General features: G+C 35.5%; 1 protein-coding gene across 2 annotated transcripts in view; it reads left to right on the top strand.

Moving 5' to 3' along the window:
- The window catches only part of ZFPM2 (zinc finger protein, FOG family member 2), a 437,784-nt gene that overhangs the window by 202,803 nt on the left and 214,716 nt on the right, over positions 1-20,265 (top strand). For both annotated transcript variants that reach the window (XM_046641568.1, XM_046641567.1), the window contains one exon: positions 16,747-16,865. In XM_046641568.1, coding sequence (XP_046497524.1) covers positions 16,747-16,865 — 119 coding nt within the window. The remainder of the gene's footprint in view (positions 1-16,746; positions 16,866-20,265) is intronic.

The following is a 20,265-nucleotide window of genomic DNA, read 5'->3' as shown; positions in this document are numbered from 1 at the left end:
AATATTTATGAAATCCTGACTTTATTCCAGGTATGGTACCAGGAACTATAGGAACAAAGTTGATTAGACATAATATCTTCTTTCCTGAACTATATAACTTGTTAATCGTCAGCCAGACATTATCATTGACATTGGTCAGGCATACCCATGTATACACACACATCACAGTATGCTAGACACTCTAATGGATGGTGATGCAAAAGGAGAAAGGAGAGTTTGAACAATTCTAACTGAGAGTGACTGGTTGTCAAGAGACATTTTGGAGGACTGCCTCTTTATGTCCCTTTGGTAATCTACACAATATTTCTATACGAATTACAAAACTAGAGGCTTTGGGTTTCCCAGATAGTAAAATTCTAAAATAAAATAGCATGTTTCAAAATAAGTTTCTTAATTATAGGAGTAAGCAAACCACAGTGGTCTGTACTATCTAGGGGATGGTCATTCCTAGAGTGGAGATTAGAGTCTTTGTAAAAGAAATGAAGATCTGTCATTTTCATTTCATACAGTAGAATGTATTTATGACTAACAATATTCTAAGAGAGGTCAAGTGGGGATCACCACGATTTGTAATTGGAGTCTTCTTTCGCCCTGCCCTAATGATGCTGGCCTCTTCTTTTCTTGTAATTGCATTGTGTGTATGTAAATTAATTTCTCTTATGTGTTTTAGAATTTATTCTATTAAGTAGTCTCATTTCAAATCTTGTTTATATTATTTCTCTTGCTTCTAGCTCCTGTTTCAAATTTTAGCTCTGCTCCTGCCTATTTGATTATAATGCCATAGAATGAAGCTGAAACTAAAAACATTCTATCTACTCTAATTCCTTGTTCTGGAGAAACGGAGGTGTAATGGCTCATATGGTTGCAATTAAATATAAAAGTAGAAGTGTTTGCTTTATTGTAGACACAAGCTGGGTTGAAGTATTTATTTAATGATACTCAGTTGAGTAAAATTATTTAAGGAAAGTGATCCTCAAACGCCCAATGATTACAGGGCCATATGCAAAAGTGATGCTCATTGCATGTTTCTTCAGTGAATGAATCAAAAAGTGAATGGGTTAGAACTAAATGCCGCACACTTTTCCCACAGCTTGCTTACAGAACCTCAGGAATCTTTCCTGACCTGCATGGGTTAGTAATAAGTAGTGGGAAATACAGTCATTGTGTAATACCTTTGATTTGTTCATACTTTGTTGGCTTTGAAAATTCAAAAGAATAAATTAATGTATTTTTAAAAATCCTATTTTTTCCTGAAGATTTGCTTTATTTAGATTTAACGTCCTTGGTTTAGAAAATCACATTGTTGGCCAGAATGGCCACAATTATGATGATAGTAATAGTAATAATAAATCTGCATTTTCACAAGATTCAGATTAAGAAATAACCTTTGATTTTGATAAAGGGAGATATGTAAATGTGAGGGATTATAGTAACTAATATTTTTGAAGAAATATTGTTGTGAATGTCTGTTTATATGTCACATACTGCCATTTTCCCATCAAGAAATTACCATTGTCCCTGACTTGAATATAATTGCCCATTATACATTTAATCATTGCTATTCAGTAGAGCAGTGTTTGTTAGGGTTAGGGACTTCTGTTTCTTTGTAGCAGCCATCTTTCATGTAGTGGAAGATTGTAGCTGTTCTTTAATCTTGGTCAACTCTTCTCTCTCACATTGTAACATTTAACTGCATCAATTTGAGTCGAAGTGTTCTACTGAATTAAAAAGAAGAAGAAGGTAATAGGTACCACTACACTAAGTAACTTAGAAAAAGTAAAGACCAGTATTCTCAAAAATAAAAAAGAGATTGATAACTAATAAAGATGCTTTTATTTTCATTTAAATGGTTTACCATAGGCATCAATTTATTTCCCAATTGTTACTCCTAACTTTGTTGTGAAAGTGAGAACATTAGGTAAAGGACTCAATGTAATGTCTGGCACGTAATAAGCACTCAATAAATGCTACAGATTTTGTCTTAGTTATATTACAATTGAGAATATTTGAGGAGGGAAATGTAATGTTGGACAGTAAGGTAGGGATGAATGTTTTTCATTGTTTTAATGTGATTATTCAAGGGTTTTTTAAACCAATATATAAGCATGTTCCTTATTTTCTCCTCTCTGGAACTCTGTAATTTCATGATAATGTCAGTGGAGCGGTTAATCCTGGTTGTCTAGAAATGGACTGGGTGACTTACGTTTGATGTTAACCTTCACAGCTATGTAGCACTGCCTGGCTTAGCTATGAAATAAAAATAAAAGATAAAAAATAAACCAGCATGAGGTTACTATGGCTTGAAGTTGTCCATTCCCTGTGTGGGTAGAATGAGCTCTAGGAACTGCTTCTGTCATCGTTTGTATTCAGAATGATCTTTTATGCCTCGATTTTTCTTCATCTGGTCCTAGTTTGGGTAATTATGGTTATCAAGCAAGTCTGTATTTTGAATGCAAGTAGTTTTTATCCATATGATTCACTTTCCTGCTCAATTATTCTCAGCTATAAAATACTAAGATGAAATTTATAACATTTGTTGAATACTTACAGTGGGCCAGACATTGTACAGAGTCTTTTACCTATGTGGTTTCACATTTACAACAAATTTAGGAGGAACAACTAGGAAATTAAATCAATGCCCGTAGGAAGTAGCAGCAAGTCGATGGATACACAGCTGGTGCTCAGGATGGTCCATACAGTTTTTTTTTGTGTGATCTGAATTATTGAATCTGAAGAGTACATGTAATCCCAACTTTCACTGATTTATGAAATCATTGTAAGAATTTATCAAAGCTAATTTAAGAATGTCCCATTGTTCATCTCCTTATTATCTATATATGCAATTATTTCCTAGTATGCTCATAAAAGTATCATGGTTTCCCCTTTTTTGGATCAGATTCATCATATGAGAAAATACAAAATTGTGAGACACTCGTGCATTTGGTGGGGGGGAAACTATTATAGATTATTATTACAAATTGAAAGAAAGGGCTCAAGCCTATGTTCTTAGCAATGGAAAATCATTACTTTGACTCTAGATTAAGACTTGTGCCTAATTACTTCCATAGCTCAATGTCTGTTATATTTTAATTGTATTCCAGATAACTCATACTTAAAATGAACAAAATAAAGACACCAGAGTGGATTTACAGAATGCTGTTTACTATCCATAGTTTTAATCGTTAGTGAATCTAGAGAGAAAATCAGACGTAACTTATTTGACAGCATAGTCCAAACTATCTTTACATCTGTACTCATCTTTCCTTTAAAAACAAAGAAGTTTTTTTTTTAATGCAACGTTTTTTAAGAAAAATGTTTGAGTGCTTTTTAAAGGTATGCTTTTTGATAAGTAAGAGTGGCCTTGAGCCAGCATCTGTTGCCAGTCTTCATCTTTTTTTTTTGTCTCCCCAAAGCCCCAGCACATAGTTGTATATCCTAGTTGTAAATCATTCTACTTCTTCTAAGTGGGATGCTGCAACAGAATGGCTTGATGAGTGGTATGTGGGTCTATGCTTAGGATCCAAACCGCAAACCCTGGGCCGCCGAAGCAGAGCACGTGAGCTTAGCCACTCAGCCATGGAGCCAGCCCCAAACTAGCCTTTTTGAAGGATGGCACCAATGGACATGTTTATAGATATTTGACAGATATACATTATTCCAAACATACTTTCTAGATTCTAATATTTATTTATAAGAGCTGTTGAGATTTGTAGGCAACATCTATTAATTTACATAGTAGAGTTTTACAAATGTCTTTTAAATTTAATATTTTTTTGACTATGTGAGTATTCTGATATATTTCTTGTTAGTACCATCAAGTCGATTCTGACTCCTAGTGATCCTCAGCAAAGCAGAACACTGCCTGGTCTTTTTTTATGCTGTCTTCTCATCTTCCAGTGCTATATCAGACAATGCTTCGCTGCTATTCATAGGGTTTTTGTGGCCAATTTTTTCATAAGTGTGTGGCCAGCTCCTCCTTGCTAGTCTGTCTTAATCTGGAAGCTCTGCTGAAATCTGTCGACCATGGGTGACCCTACTGGTATTTGAAATACCGGTGGCATAGTTTTCAGCATCACGGAAACACACAGCCACTACAGTATGACAACTGACACATGGGTGGTATGGGTTCCTGACCCTCTGAATGTGCTCACGTGTTAGAGAACAAACAAGTACACCTAGTCTGTCGTAGGAACACACGATGAAAAGGGTCCCTTTTATCTCTAGGCACTGTAAACTGAGAGGATGTGATAGATCCGCTAGAGATGAGCTCATCGCTCTGATCTGAAGTGCTTGAGGTGATAGCTTCTAGTATCATTATCTCAATTTCAGGAGTTTAAGTGGAATTACCAAAAAAGAGTAAACAATATTTTTCTAATATTGAAAATATTTTATAAGAAAAGGCTAATATTATTTAAGATGAAGGCAGCTTACAAAATCTTTTCCAACAATTTTTAGAAATACCATTTTTTCTAAAATTAACATACTTACAATAGTGAAAAACAGGAACTCTTGCCAGCAGTTACAATTTCTATGATCTTAAACCTTTTTTACAACAAATTTCAGTCATTTGTTTCTTCTGATTTGGCAGTAATTTTATCTCAATGCAATGCTTTCTAATTCATTGAACCTCTGCCTTACAAACAATTTTATTTGTAACGTAATAAGTGTGTTTAAATGCTCATGTTAACATTGTATTGTGTTCATTTTTGAAAGAGATTGTTTCTGATTAAGGGAAAGACATGGCTTATCCTGTCCTTTGCCACCTTTCCCTCCTCTGAGATGCCATTCTTGATTTCTTTCGATTGTCTTAGATTTTTTTTTTTCTTTTTGGTCAAATTTTATCTTCTACCTTTACCAGCAACTTTATATGTTGGGTCATAATTGTCTCACCATCCTTAGAATAAGTCACACAAGGAAAAGATTTACATTGGGTTCATGTTTATATCTCCGGTGCTAAGCATTGTGGCTGGTATTATGTGTTTAACAAATAATTTTGAATGAGTGAATACTTCTTTAATTAAAGTTCAACTGACTATGGTTTTATGAATAAAAGAGTCCTGGAAATAATTCTGCCTGCAAAAGTGTAATGCCCGGTGAGTTATCATAGCTCTATTGGGCCATGCCCCAAATGAGCATATGCAAGACTTCCTATGAGAGGCCACTTCACAGAAAAGATGTTTGCAGAGGCTCTTGCCTCCCTTTGGAGGCAAGGATCAAACCTTAGATCTGAGCAGCAAACTGTGAGTTTATGGAAACTTCACTCATGAGTAATAGTATCAGCCAGCATGCCTGCCTGTCTGCCTTCTTTGCCCCTCCTCTCCCTCTCTTTCCTCTTTTCTTTCTTCAAGATCTGCTATTTCTATATCCCATATTCAGGTTGGAAAATGGAAAGATCCAAGGAAAGTAAGCGAAAAGGAGAGAGAAACTGGAGGGAAGAAGAATAACATATATTTTGAACATATACCTGCTTAATCCACTAAGTGTGTTAAATATGAGATATAGAAACATTTTACAAGTTTGCAGAATGTGGGGGCGCCATATTTTCTAGTTTGCAATCACTATGTACAGTTTCACATCAGAAAGTTGTCTTTGGAAAAAGTGTGATCAACCAGATGAAAAGATGGGGAGTCATTTCAGAATGTTCAGAATGACTTTGACACTTTGTACTCTTAGGAAGAAAAGTTTCTGTCATTTCTTATGCTAGTAATGACATGCCATATTTAATCAGACTTTCAGTCTTTTATTTTAGTTTATTGAATAATTAAATATTTTCTCTGAAGAATGATCATTGAAGGTAAGGGGCGAAACTCCACTGTTTTAAAGCCATGTATCTTAGATTTCTTCTCTCTGAAATATTTGACACAGAAATGTAAAAGTTTATTGTGAACTATGATAATCAATAATTTTGCCACAGATTTTTTCCTGTAATGCTTTCCTAGTGTTTTGTTTGTTTAATCTTTTCTACCACCTTGCCTCCTTCAAAACTCGCCCCGTGGCCCCATCCTTCAGGCACTCACATTCTGCTTTCCAAATTGACTGGCAGCTAATCTCATAAATGAATCCACTCTAATGGCTGCTGATATGATACTGGGGCTTGAGGTCAATCCTTCCACCTAGTTAAGTTGTTAAAATTTTTTAAAAGAGCCAGTCTGATAAAGTGAAATGAGGATGAGAGGGTCAGAAAACTAGAGTTGGAGCCCTAGTTTCACTACTAATTTTGGAACTTAAATAAGTTACTTTAGCTTTGAGTCCCAGCCCAATAAATATGATGGTAAAATGGTAAAAATTATACCTACTCTGTCTGCTTACTTCTCAGGGAAGTAACTATTAAAGTGTTTGTTGTAAAGTGAAAAAATATTGTGTATGTACAAAATCGAATGATTTGAACACTTTCCAGAAGCAATGATTTAACCCAGAGCAGTGAACACATACACATACACACGTGCGTTTATATCTTCTGCAGTGCTACCAGGTACAAAGCTTTGTGGGGTATCTATAAAGTTCCATGTCGAAAGGTAATAAATACATACAAATCGCTATTATTAGGAAGAAAATGATGAGGAATGTTAGTGTTAAAACCAAATATTGTGGGAGTTCAAAGGCAGAGATCACCTCTGGACTTCTGGCACGGAGAGGTAGTATGAATCAGGGAAGTGTTCATCAGGAGGTGACAGATGGACTTCACAAGGTGGCAGGGTTTAAGCATAACACTCATGATGGGTATTTTAAGTATTATGCCACACGGCTAAGGCCTTCAAAAAACAGAAACATCAACTATGTACTGCACCCAAGAAACAGGGTCAAGGAGCCTGCTTTTGGCAAAATTTCTCTTGTCAGTTATGTATAACTTAATATATGCAACTGTGAGGTTATACAGGCATTAATAAAAGACTGTAGAATTGCAGCTAAATGACTGCAATTTGCTTGATCTTTAGGAATTGTAGTTTTGGAAGTATTTTCTGAAACTGATAGTATTTTCAGCAATACAAGTTCAGACTTTAGAGATGAAAACTTTGTGTCAGTATTATGGCCTAGACTAAGCATTTTCAAATTAAATAAATATATATGAATATTGTATTTCTTGAAGATGCCACTCAATAAGAAAATTAAGTGGATGATATAGTTAATGATTCAGTGTTTAGTACTGCACAGTACTTATTTTTCCAAATTAGGGAACCCACATCAAGGCTTCATAAAACATTTCAGTATTCTATATGGTGTGCTGGCAGTAGTGTTAGGCATCAACTCAAGTATTATATGATCTGTATTCATTGGTGGCATGTTAAATTTTTAGTCTCTGTGGTTCTGTTTTCCACTCTATTATTTCAAACTCTTACAAGTAATACCTGTACATTTGTTCTCCTGATAAAAATTTTCAAATTTACAATGGAATACCACTTTCAGACCAGTCTTCTGCACATTTCTATTATTGGCTAAGAGTACTTTATAGTGCACTGTTACTTCCCTGGATTAGATTAGAAGCTTTCAAAGTAATGCTATAGTTTTTCTCATATTATTTGTTCATCTGTCAAATCATTCTGACATCCTTTGGTTCTCTAATATTGTGACCCAAAAAGTCACATTCCCACTCCCAAATGGGGCTTCATATAAACCTTTCCTTCTAGACAAAATTAGTCTTAATCACAGTCAATGCTGGAGAATGTTTATCTGGGGGGGTTAAGTTTGCACATTCCGCTTCAGTGGCCTGGAGTTCGCCAGTTCAGATCCTGATCGGGGACCTACACATCACTCATCAGCTGTGCTGTGGCAGCATACCACGTAGAAGGACTAGAATGACTTACGACTAGAATATACAACTATGTACCGGGGCTTTGGGGAGGAAAAAAATAAAAGAAAAAAGAGGAAGATTGCTCAGGGCCGATCTTCCTCACTAAAAAGCATTAAAAATAATCTATGAGAAAAATTGAATGTTTATCTGGTAAAGCTTGTCAGTATATTTTCTTTCATCCCCATCTATACCATTTTACAATGTAAAAAATATAACTATATTTTGGTTTATTATGGGTGTTAAGCTAAAGAAATACCTCATAAGCCAGTAAACAAGTACATGTGGTCTTTAAATATCAGCAATGACCTGTGAAAAGTTCCATTGTTCGCCAACTATTTTCTATATTAATAAATGCAACCCATGAGAAAGCATGCAGTTTTAACAGACAACAGTAAATACTGCCTAAAATTTAGAACCAGTGAGGTCCATTGAATTTCTATGTTAAATGTTCTTTAAAAGCTACTCCTTGCTTCTTTTTCATTGAAGGGATCTGTGGTTGATTTTTACCCCAAGTTTCTCTTTTAGAGTTTCTCCCCCTGGAGAAAACGAGTCTTGCCTGACGGGTGCTCTGCAGGCCCTGACCCTTCTATGGCCCTCCCGCCGGTAGACTGACTTTTGGCTGTTGCTCCTCCACTGCTGTTTCCTGTGTCTGCTCGCCCAGACCTCTCACATCCATGATGATTCCTCCCTAAGCATATCTCCCAAAGCATACCCTCCCTCTGCGTCTCAAGATTTGAATCAGGAAGTGGTGTTGGGTCAGCCTGTGACAAGGAGGGTTGGCTGGAAGGTCAGGGAGGGTTTCTGGCAGCAAGGAAGCATACTGTGCCAGGTTTCTTGAGCAAAGAGTGGTGACCCCCCTTCCTTCTTCCAGCAGCTGAAAAGTATCCAGAAACTGCAGCTCCTCCTTCCAATGACTTTTCCAAACGTTTGCAAAAGCCAGTCGCACTCCAGGTGAATATTTTCAGACACCTGGGATGAGCTGAGGGTTTTTTCTTCGTATAAATAGAGCATACAACAAAGGGCAAAATATGGCAATTTATTTCTCCCAATCTTGAACCTGGTCTCTGTATATAAAACTTATTTTGTACGTGAATATGCAGGTGAAGGCTTTCTAGTTATTTCAGATCATGTTGTTGTTTTAAAAAATCTTGAACTTTCTATTTTATTACCTATGACGTTACTACCTAGAGCTGTATTTTATCTCTTCTCTTTCTCTATCTTTAAGATAAGGATTTGAAGGTTTCAGTGGACCTAAGGAGAGAAACAATATGCAGACATATATAATAACCTCAGAATTCATCCTTAAGTCCAGCTAGCAGAATAAGTAAGAGTTTCTTGAGTTTGTAAAACATGCCAATATTTGGTAGCGTATGCATGTAAATTTGCTTCCTAAACAATGCTGGATACACCGATTTCTGTGACTTTTTGGAAACTATAGCCAAAGGGTGCATTTTGTATTCTTGAGAAATGCAGTGCTTTAACTTGCTCTGGGCTTTAGATAATTCCAGTGTCTTAGAGTTTTTAGGCATTGAATGCATCGTGTGAAAAGGGAATGTTTCTCTTTTACCACCACCATTATGTTATCTTTTCCAGTGTAATTACAAGCTAATTCAGGGCTCTTTGTGTTAGACTAATAGCTTCGGATTCGCTGCTGTCACCCAGTACCTCTTCATGCACTTCCCCTACCATCTGCAGTGCCCCCAGCACTTACCTAGGGTGAGCATTTTTCTCTAAGTAGAGACTCGTCTTTGGCAAATCATTAATGGAACATCAAAAAGATCCCATCTGTTAGAGTTACATATGGCTAAGATCAGAATTATCAAATATCTCATTTTTTTCTTTATTCTTTCTTTCTTTTTTTTCTTTCTTATCCACACAATAAATGTAGTTGTCAGCGGGATAAGTTCATGCGCCGGATAAGGTCACAATTTCATTTAGTGACAACTTCCAACAGTACGAAGTTACAAGGTTCGATTTATTAAAGAGTCAGAAGGGATAAGATCGCCGTGTGGCCAGCCTGATTTATCAGGGTTTGACTGGAGTACTTGAATAGGGAACGTCGTATTTCAAGTTTATGTTCAAAACTGTAGTTTAGTGTGTGTTATGACTGTATGACTCAAAAATTGAGGAGGAAAATTAGAAAAGGTATCCCTATAAGGCGATGTGTAGCCACTAACCAAGAACTATCATTTCCTGTGCCGAACCATGCCTTGAGATGGAGCAACCTCACATAACATAAACGGCACTATTTTGACTTAAAATGCAGATGAAATATGCTGTTATTAATGCCTGAGGAAATACACGTAGTGGCAAGACTGCTGTTTGGCTGTGAAGATAATCAGCAGTAAAATGATCATCTAACATTCTCATGTATCTGGCAGGCAGCTGTCAAATGGTTAAGCCATAAAATAGCAAGAGCTCTGCCATACTTCAGCCACCTTGGCTGACTTTGAAAATGTTTTGAAATTTTTAGAATCTTTGAACGGTTTTTGAACTCAGCATGACTTCGGGGCTGTCCATGTTTGATACCATGATGTATAATGTTTTCCAACCATGAAGAAAATATAAATATGGGTTCTGACACTATAGCCTTCTGCCATAGTAAGACGTGATAAACATTATGAGCTAAGTCATGTGGTCTGCTTTAAAATTTGATTATATATTTAAAACCAAGTTCAAACCAATCCACAGTTTATTTTCAGCAAATGAAATATGATCTTCCATCATCTCATTTACTTACAACCATGTCTTTCTATGAAATCTGAGCCTGGAGTTAAGGGATGTTCTGTAAATACCGTATACATTTGTGTCATCAACTTAATGCTGAATTCAGTTGGCGTATGATTGCTGATAACTATGCTAAAAGGTCCACGTCTTGTCTGTTCTCCTTTGGTGTCTACAGTTTTCATATACTTTGCTTTCTAGAGAGGCATCAAAAGACCCTTTTAAATAGAAGCAAAACAATGGCTTGATAGCACCTTCAATAAAAAAAGATTTGAGTATCTCTCTCTTGATTTTAAGGATTTCTTTCCATCCGTGAATTTCTTTTATTTGGGAAAAAAAGTGGGTTGATATCTTAAAAGCTGCAGCGTGTTTGGTAGTGATGTCTGACTTAGGGCTTTTTTTTTTTTTTTAAGTGAAGCTATCATAAGTCTTTGAGTAATCACAGACTTTTAAAAGTATGCATTATCAAGAAGATAAGAGAAACAGCCCTCAGCACTAACAATATTATCTTTTACCAAAATTGATTAGTCCATCCTATGTGTCTCAAATATTTTGTGTGAACTTACCCAGCATGTAAAAATAAGGCTTCTTTTTGAAGAATAGCTGCAAAAATATGAACTGAGCAAAGAAGAAAATCTTTATTTTTCATCCTGCTCCGTATTTTGAAGATGAGTTAATGTAGTAAAATGTTGATTGTTGTAAAACAAAGAGAAGACACACATTGACAACTTTTTTTGTCTTTAAAATCAACTTTGTACTAAAATACAGTCTATGACCTTATGAAAATTTTTATCCCATCAACTATGTTCAATTTCTATTTTGCAATTACCACGTCACAAACTATACTAATTGCTAGAGGATAAACAGACACAAAAAAATTTACCTGTTGTTCAAGATGCTTATACTCCTTTTGAGGTGAAGAGTTATCAAGGGGAAACCACTAGGGAATAATTAAATGCAAAACTGTGTGGTGTTGGACTATAAACGTCATGAGAGTATGAGGGGAGGAGAACAGTTTGTTCTGGAGTTCAGGGACATTTTGATGAAAGAGAATAGCTTTGGGTTTGATCTTGCAACATTAATAGGGTTTATGAAGGCAGCCAGGAGGACAGTGTGTCTGCCAGGTAGCAGGAATAATTGTCAGAAAGGTGCGGAAGTTAAACTGTAGATGAGGAGGAAGGTACGGTGAGGAGGACTTTCCTGACTAGAAGGAATAAGAATGTATTCTGGCAAGCAGAACAGAAAGTGAGGCAGACATTGTAGAGTAACATTGGTGTGGTATTAAGATTCAGGCACAGGGGCCGGCTCCGTGGCCGAGTGGTGAAGTTCACGCGCTCAGCTGCGGCGGCCCAGGGTTCAGATCCTGGGCGCGGACATGGCACCGCTCGTCAGGCCACGTTAAGGTGGCGTCCCACATCCCACAACTAGGAGGACCTGCAACTAAGATATACAGCTGGGTACAGGGGGGTTTGGGGAGATAAAGCAGAAAAAAAAAAGATTGGCAATAGTTGTTAGCCCAGGTGCCAATCCTTAAAAGAAAAAAAAAGGAAGATTGGCAACAGTTGTTAGCCCAGGTGCCAGTCTTTAAAAAAAAAAAAAGATTCAGGCATAGATGTTGAAGATGGCACGGTCAGAAGGGCACTAGTGAAGGAACTTGCACAAATGAGTGACATGATGAAAGTGGAGTTTGATAAGTTTATCCTGGCGGGGATTTGAAGCCAGAATTGGAGCTGCAGAGTGAATTGAAGCTGGTTGGTCATCTACATCTGAGTTGATAAAAACCTGGGAATTGCTGATAAGACAGGTGAACCTGGGAGATACGTGAAAGGAAGATAAGTCAAGATATGGGGAGGATTTTTGGATAGAGGTGTTAAAGAGCGAGTGTGAGCACAGACACTGGTGAATGGTTAGATGTGATGATGGAAGCATGGCACACTCTTAGAATGCTTCAGTTTCTTTTTGGTGAAGTCGTAAATATTTATTATATATTTTGTGTATGTAATCTGAGTTAATCCTCACAGCAACTAGATGAGGAGGATATTGTAATTCCTATTTTCTGTGCAGAAACTGAAGATCAAGATGTTAAGGGACTTGCTCAGCATCACATGGCTTCTGTTTACTCTTCAATTCAATTTTGAACCCATTCCAATCTGTGTTCTGGCTTCCCATTCTACAAAACTTCTTTCATTACATATTTCCATGATCTCCATCTCATCAGAAGGAATCTTTGCAGTGCTTTGCTTACTTTCATAAATTTTCAGATTACTTGATTGATCCTGCCTTCTTTAAATTCTCAATCAGTTCATTGGCTGCAGTGGTATCATATCCAGTTTCTTTTCTGTTCTCTTGCACTTCTTCTGAATTTTCAACGCGTGCTTCTTCATCATTCTGCCTTTTGAAGATCCTTGGAACTCTGTCCTAGCTCATCTTATTACACCATGATACACACTCTCCTAGATCAACAATCGTATGGCTTTTATTACCATATTCAAACTGATTTTAATTAATGAATAAATGCCAAAATTTATCACTCCAATCAAAATCTTGCTTCTGGGCCCCGTGCTTTTACCTGCCCTCTTGACTTCCTTACAGCCACTTCAACCTCATTATTTCCAAACTATAACTCCTCATCTTACCCTTAAGTCTTTTTTTATTTGTTTCTTATCTCAGTAGGTATGTGACCATTGGCCCATTTGCCCAAGCCAAATACTGAATATCATTGTTGGTTTTCCCTTCCCTAACTCCTAAAATCTACATAATCACTAAGTTCTATGGCTTCTACTTCCCAAGCCTTATGGATTGCATTTCCTGAAATTTGTCTCGGGTCCAGACTTGTTTTGTTTGTTGCCTTATGGCTGGGCATAACCCCCTGTCTGGTATTTAGTAGATACTCAATAAATAATAGTAGAATAAATTAATGAATAGAGGCAAAAGAGAATGAACAAGCAAATCAAATAACAACTGGAGCTTTGCTTTCTGACTTTGAAATCTCTGATCTTTTCAAATCAAACATCCATTTATGATAAGCCTGGTGCTGGGACCTGGGTCTTTGACCCACTACCCCAGTGTCCTTTCCACTTCTCATAATATATCATATCTGGGGAAAGACAATCATGGTGTCGTGAACACCTTACCAAGTAGCAAGGGAGTGCAGACCCCTCTTTAACAATGACAAACCAAAGACTCACAAAAGATAGGACTTGTTCAAGGCCATTCAGCTGATTATTGGATAGAGTTGGGGCTAAAAGTTAATCTTACTTTTGGTGTGATAATGTTTCCTCTATTTCATGACACTTATTAATCTTTGAAAAAATTAAAAATATTATGCTCTTAAGCAGCATGTATGTTAAATTAAATATAACTTCCATTTATACAATGTCTTATTTCTCTTCCTATCATTAACCTATATAGCCTTAGTAGTGTATAAATGCTCATTATTTGCAATGTGCTTGCAGTTCTCTACAACATTGTAGTGAATAAATGAATATTTTTATTTAACTATTTCAGCCACAGAGAAGATTTCTCCAGACCTCAAAATAACTTCTTGATAAGCAAGAAAGGAGAGTGGGATTTGCCTGTTTGTCTAATAAAGTTGAAAAGATTGACTTGATAATTTGAACAGTTACTGGACTTTCTGTAATGGCCATCTTTAAGAGCTCATAAATGTGTTTTTGGTCTGCTTAAAATTTTAATGCATAGTCAAAGACACCTCAAAAACTTTGTAGATATTTGGGTATCATTTTATTATCTGCCCTAAGTTTGTAGTTCTTAATCCATTAAAAGACAGACCTGCTTGTAAATCCAAGGTATAGATAAGACGTCACTGTTTGACTGAGTCTGAACCCTTTTCAAATGAAAAATGTCAGTGGCAGAAAGAGGATGAATTACTTTTTTAAAGGGTTTTCGAAGATTCTCATGATTCCTCTGGTATCACTTAAATATGACATGACTCTTTTTTATAAAAACGAGCAAATTATTTGGGCATCATTTTTATGTAGAAAAGAAAATTCTTAAATAGTGTTTAGCTGAGAGGTTTAAAAGTATTTATCTTTAAATGGTAAATTGTAAAGAAATGTTTAGAATGTAAGTATGGCTGAAAAATACTAACTCCTATCAAATAGAAACTAAACAGTTCCTTTTCAAATAGAAAAATTATCCTAAAGATTTAAATAACTACATTATCACATATGAATATGCATGTATATGTTGAGGGATATTTCCCACTGAGTCCTTTTTGACATCATAATAGATTGTTAGCTGTCTGTCTTTGAGGATTTTCTCTACAAGGCCTCTGATTCCAAAATATTTATCAAGAAGATTGTACAAGGATGAAAAACATGTTCAGGGGCAATCTAGAAATGGGTTTGTTATTCCGTATATCGAAGACAAATTATTATTGTTCCATTCCCTAGACTCTGGATAAGCTTCAGGGTTTGATACTTAAGCACTAATATGCTATTTAATATAGACATTATATTTGTAAAACTATATTTCAGATGCTCAGACTTACTGAATTTTGGGGGGGCCATTTTTCTCATTGCTGATCATCTTTAGCTGTTGATACATCAGAATGAAAAAAAAATGGAAGGTATGTCTTCATGAGTTTAGCATGTTCTTCCATTTTTAGTGTATTTGACAAGTGGGAAAGGAAGGAAGTATGAAAAGAACGGAGAATGGGGGTGTAGTCCCTGAATTTAGATTTTTACTGTGAACTTGGAATTGTTTTCATTGAATCTCATTGTTCAGATATAGCTAAATTTATATTTCATAATAAACACAATTTAACCATTACACAATATTTTAGCTTATTATGGTTTCTATACTTTGATTTTGGTTTTGGGGATGAGCAGTAATACAAACACAAAAAATAATGTCTGATATTTTAACTATTAAAGGAGGTGACAAAAATGTAGGGAAATAAGGAAGAGATATAATTGAACTGAGGTTGATGGTATTGCCTTTCAAAGCATCAGGATTAAATCTATATCTGTAAAGATAGTTATTGACTTGAAAAGAAACTAAGGCCATATTAAGGCAAAATTTCATAGTATATTACCTACCATGACTTATATATTACTTAGAAAATGTAATTAGTGAAAACCATTCTATTTTATTTAGAACTTTCCTCAGCTGTCTATTCTATATGAATTTCCATTTATATTTCTTCTTAATCCATTCCCTCCCATTTTCATGTCTCCTCTTGAGCAGGCTGAGAAGAAATACCATTAAAAAAGAACAATAAATTATATTAATATTAATATTTTAGAATATAAAAATTTTGGTATGATAATATGGATGGTAATACTGTCATGGCGTAAATATCATAGATTTAATTATTTAAAGAGAAAGGCTACAATTCCTGATTAAGGCTGATAGCCATTCTTTAAATTTTTGAAACTTGATTTATTTATTTTTGTAATTAATCCATTCATTTATTTCTTAAGCCAGCATTTGATGAGTTTCTGCTTTATGCCAGTGTGTATACCATTTTCACTTCCCATTTGCCTTTAATGATTCCAAAGTAATAATCTGGAGGAAATGAAAGGAAGAAGACCATCCTAAACTGGATGTTAAGTGTTTTTGTGCAAATCCTTTTGGTAACGTAGAATCTTACTTAAAACACCCAATATAAAAAAGTAACGACTTTGATTAGCATTTTTTTATTTGGGAAAACGTACATCTCGACTTTTTGTACATGTGGATGTTTTATCCACTGAAACTAGGAGTGATTTCAGAAAATTATCACGTACTTTCAAAAACTGTCCAGATGTTGTTCACCAAGAGTCTTGAATAACTATAATAAAGTTACTGCCTGAGGTATATGTCTTTAATGGTAATTTTTTAGTTACATTGGTGATCAATATGAATTTTAACACTAAGTCATTGTCCTAATGTTTCTTGTCAATCTGTTTGGCGTTGGATCAGTGCTTTTTGAGAAAGTGTTATTATGTCTGGTTCTTAAGGACTTACTAAATAGAATTGACTTTAGTAGATGATGTGTGTGAAAAGGCACAAGGAAGAAATTGGACTAAATTTTAATACAAGTATAAGAACAAGTTTTATTTCCTGTAAGGATAACAACATCAGTTGTTTTTCAGACAAGCATAATTAATTCTCTTTATATGAGTACTGAGAATATTGTGCGTGTAAAGCAAACACACAAAAAGAGGTGGCTGTTTATTAAAAAGCCGGTGAAAATACTCTAAAACGCCTCTTGTTTTCATTGTCTGCAGGAGAGCTGGAGGTATTTCAGAAAGACGGGGAACGAAAAATTCAGAGTCGGCAGCAACTTCCTGTGGGAACAACCTGGGGGCCATTTGCTGGGAAGATGGACCTGAATAATAATTCCTTGGTATGTGGATGTCCTGAAATGGTTGACTCAGTATTTTGTCATAGCTTAGAAATTCTCTCTCCTTGCTTCCCAGGGAAATCACAACAAAAAGTTTTTTTCTTTTTCATGGACCACGAAATTTCAATATTTTCCAAGTGGTTTGTCTCTGACAGTAATATACCCAGAATTCAGTAGGAAACAGGTTGATCATACTAAATGGTTGTTTAGTAAGCTAATTTATTAGGTTGTTGCTTTATCTGCTTAGCCAGACTAATACTGTTCGCATTTAATAATATATACAAATGCTTTTATTTTTAAGATGACACAAATTAATGTCATACGTTACAGGTTTACGGGAAGAACACAAACAAACAACCTTGTTATTTCTCGGTAGTAATCTTTGTACCTTTAAGAGCAAGGATGAATGATAAGCATCATAATTTTTGTTGTTAACTTTTTTGTGAAAGTTCAGAGATCAGAACGTCTATCTCTAAGTAAGATTATATGGACAACTGATTAATTAGATGTTTTAAAAAGTAGTGGAAAGATGGGATGTTTGGTTACATTTAAACTTCATTTCTTAATTGAATATATGTTTCCTATTGCTGCCTTAGCAAATGACCGCAAACTTTGTAGTTTAAAACAACACAAATTTATCATCTTGCAGTTCTGGAGGTCCAAAGTTGGAAATGAATCTCACTGGGCTAAATCAAGGTGTCCACAGGGCTGAGTTCCTTTCTAGAGTCTCTGGGGGAGAATCTGTTTTCTTAGCTTTTCCAGCTTCTCAAGGCTGCCCACAACCCTTGGCTCATGGCCCCCACCATCTTCAAAGCCAGCAATGGCTGATTGAGTCTTTCTCAAATCCACATCCTGACTCTGACTCCTCTGTCTCCCTCTTCCACATTTAAGAACGCTTGTGATTACATCAGGTCCACCTGGGTAATCTAGGATAATCTCCCTATTTTAAGGTCAACTGATTAGCAGCTTTAATTCCATCTGCTTTCTTAAATTCCCCTTTGCCATGTAACATTAAGGTTCCCAAGTTCCAGGAGTTAGGACGTTAGGACCTCTCCTATTGTAAGTGATAACACAAGTGATAAAACTTGGGGAGGAAAATGTTTTATATTCCTTAGAAGAACCAAAAATTGTATATATGCAATGGAAGTCCTTCTCTCTAAACGCCTTTGATGTAGAAACAGTCTCGTGGCTGCTAAACAACTCCATCCACACTGTGGGGACAGAAACCTCCACAGGGATTTTGACAAATGAGCTGGACTCAGCAAAATTGCATTCTTTCTTCAATTTGTTACATGAAAGAAATGTCGTCTTCAACTTATTACATGAAAGAAACTGAGACATGTGGGGATCTTTGTTTATTCAGTGCCATGTGGACAAGACAGAGGTTACTGATTGAACTAAAAGTAATGATTGAAATAAACAGGAAAAATCTGTCATCAAACTTTGAAACAACATGTGAGATTCTAGGAGTGTGCTTTTTACTTCCTAAATCCATGTATTTATCCATAAAAGGATGAAGTAGGGAATGTCACATGTGTTTGAGGACCAAACAAATTGATAGTCCAGGCTAAATATTTAATAATCTAGGCAATTTAATTCATGGTAGTCAAATTAAAGCTACTTCATAACGAGTTTGGGATGTGGCCCTGCAAACACTGCAGGCCTTGGCTGAGTTCTGTCATAGTTCTATTGATTCCTCTGAGAGAGCAATATTAACTCAACTGATTTCTTAGACAAAGGCAAGAGGAAGATTGTCTAAACAAAGGTTGAGTTAAATGCTGTTTGAAACCCATTTTATCTTGGAGTTTCTATTGGTTCTCTAGTATTGTTTTAAAAATGTTTGAGGCAATAAGATATTTATCTTATTTATCGTGCATATCAGACACCAACACAACGTTTAGTCATTTCTCTAATATTTCTCCAAAAATGTACTGCCACTGAAGTGACACCTATTCTTGATATGAGATGAACATTTTCCCCTTTACTATACCAAAATAGTATCTATATGAAAACACAATTTTTGATTAATCTTCATTTCATTACCTATGTATGTAGAGTGGCACTTATACATTGGTAGCTTATGCTAAATTGTAGTATGGAAAATAAACCTATTTGTGAAAGTTTAGTTTTCCAGTGAAATAATTTCCTATTTTTTAGACAGATGATATAATTTTTTAATACTGCTATACCACTCGAAAGCTATTTTATGCCATATTTATTATTTTTAAAAGATTCAATTTACATAAATGAAGTTTTCAGAATTTTTGATACTATTTGAAGTGTATAAAGACTCTTTGGGTATCAAAAACCAGAAGTGGGTAATAGTTCTTGATAGAAAACAATCTTAATACCCTAGTTTTCTTCTTTTGTCTTGGGTATTAAATATTTGATTTGTGTTGTTTCCTTGAACTATAGTGTATTTCTCTATTTTAAACTTAGTTGTTGCTAAAATATACTTTAGAAATATTTTTCTTTTGCAGTAATATTCTTTTCCAGAATTTACTTCTGATTTCATGTTACTAAATACTACTAGTGCCACTGCTGATACTACTGTAGGACAATTGAGTAACATACACTGCGTACTTACTCTTCTAGACACTGAAAGGAGGATTGGGAATGGATTAACTCATTTAATCCTCAGAACAACCCTGTGAATTTGGTTCTGTTTAAAATTGTATTTCATAGATAAGAAAATAAAGGCTTAGGCCTTTTGATTCCAGAATCTGCATTTTTGAAGACCATACCAACACTGCCTCCTCAATAGCATCTATACCTTGGTTTGAGCATGACAAAATTGGTTGGGGGTTTCTTTACAAGAACTCTAAATTTATAAAAATTTGTGGGAGAAAATATGCAATAATTAGAGGTATGCTCCTTTTTTCTTACTTCAGGCAAAGTATTTCCTGTAATACTTCATAGATTATTTGAGCAGTTATAAGTTAATTCAAAGACTTCACAATTTTATTACCTCTTTATAATTTGAACAGTACTTTAATATGTATTTTATATCATGAAGATAAATTTTCCTTATCATAAAATATATAGCCCACTAACCCTTCCTTACCCAACCTTGAATCAAATTTGGAATTAGCACACTCTTTAAAATTGCTTCTTCGCCAACCGATGTAATGTTACTCTGCTCAGACTCATGGTGTTGGCTCAGGAGATCCAGCACACTAATTAATCCAACACAGTAATTAATTGAGTCACCATGCCAGATGTCAAATCCTTTTTCTATCTTTCAAGTTCCCATCTTGAAGTGCGTTAGCAATATGCCACCTTCTGCAGGAAGCCTTTGCAGACCAGGCATTTGGATGTATATGGAACATTTCAAGAAATATAGGCTGTATAGAAACACCAAACAAACTGATTTGACAGAAAGTTATTCTTGGAATCATATAAC

This window comes from Equus quagga, chromosome 16, assembly GCF_021613505.1.
Source record: "Equus quagga isolate Etosha38 chromosome 16, UCLA_HA_Equagga_1.0, whole genome shotgun sequence".
NCBI classification, from domain to species: Eukaryota; Metazoa; Chordata; class Mammalia; order Perissodactyla; family Equidae; genus Equus; species Equus quagga.
This window is presented reverse-complemented; position numbering and strand designations above follow the sequence as displayed.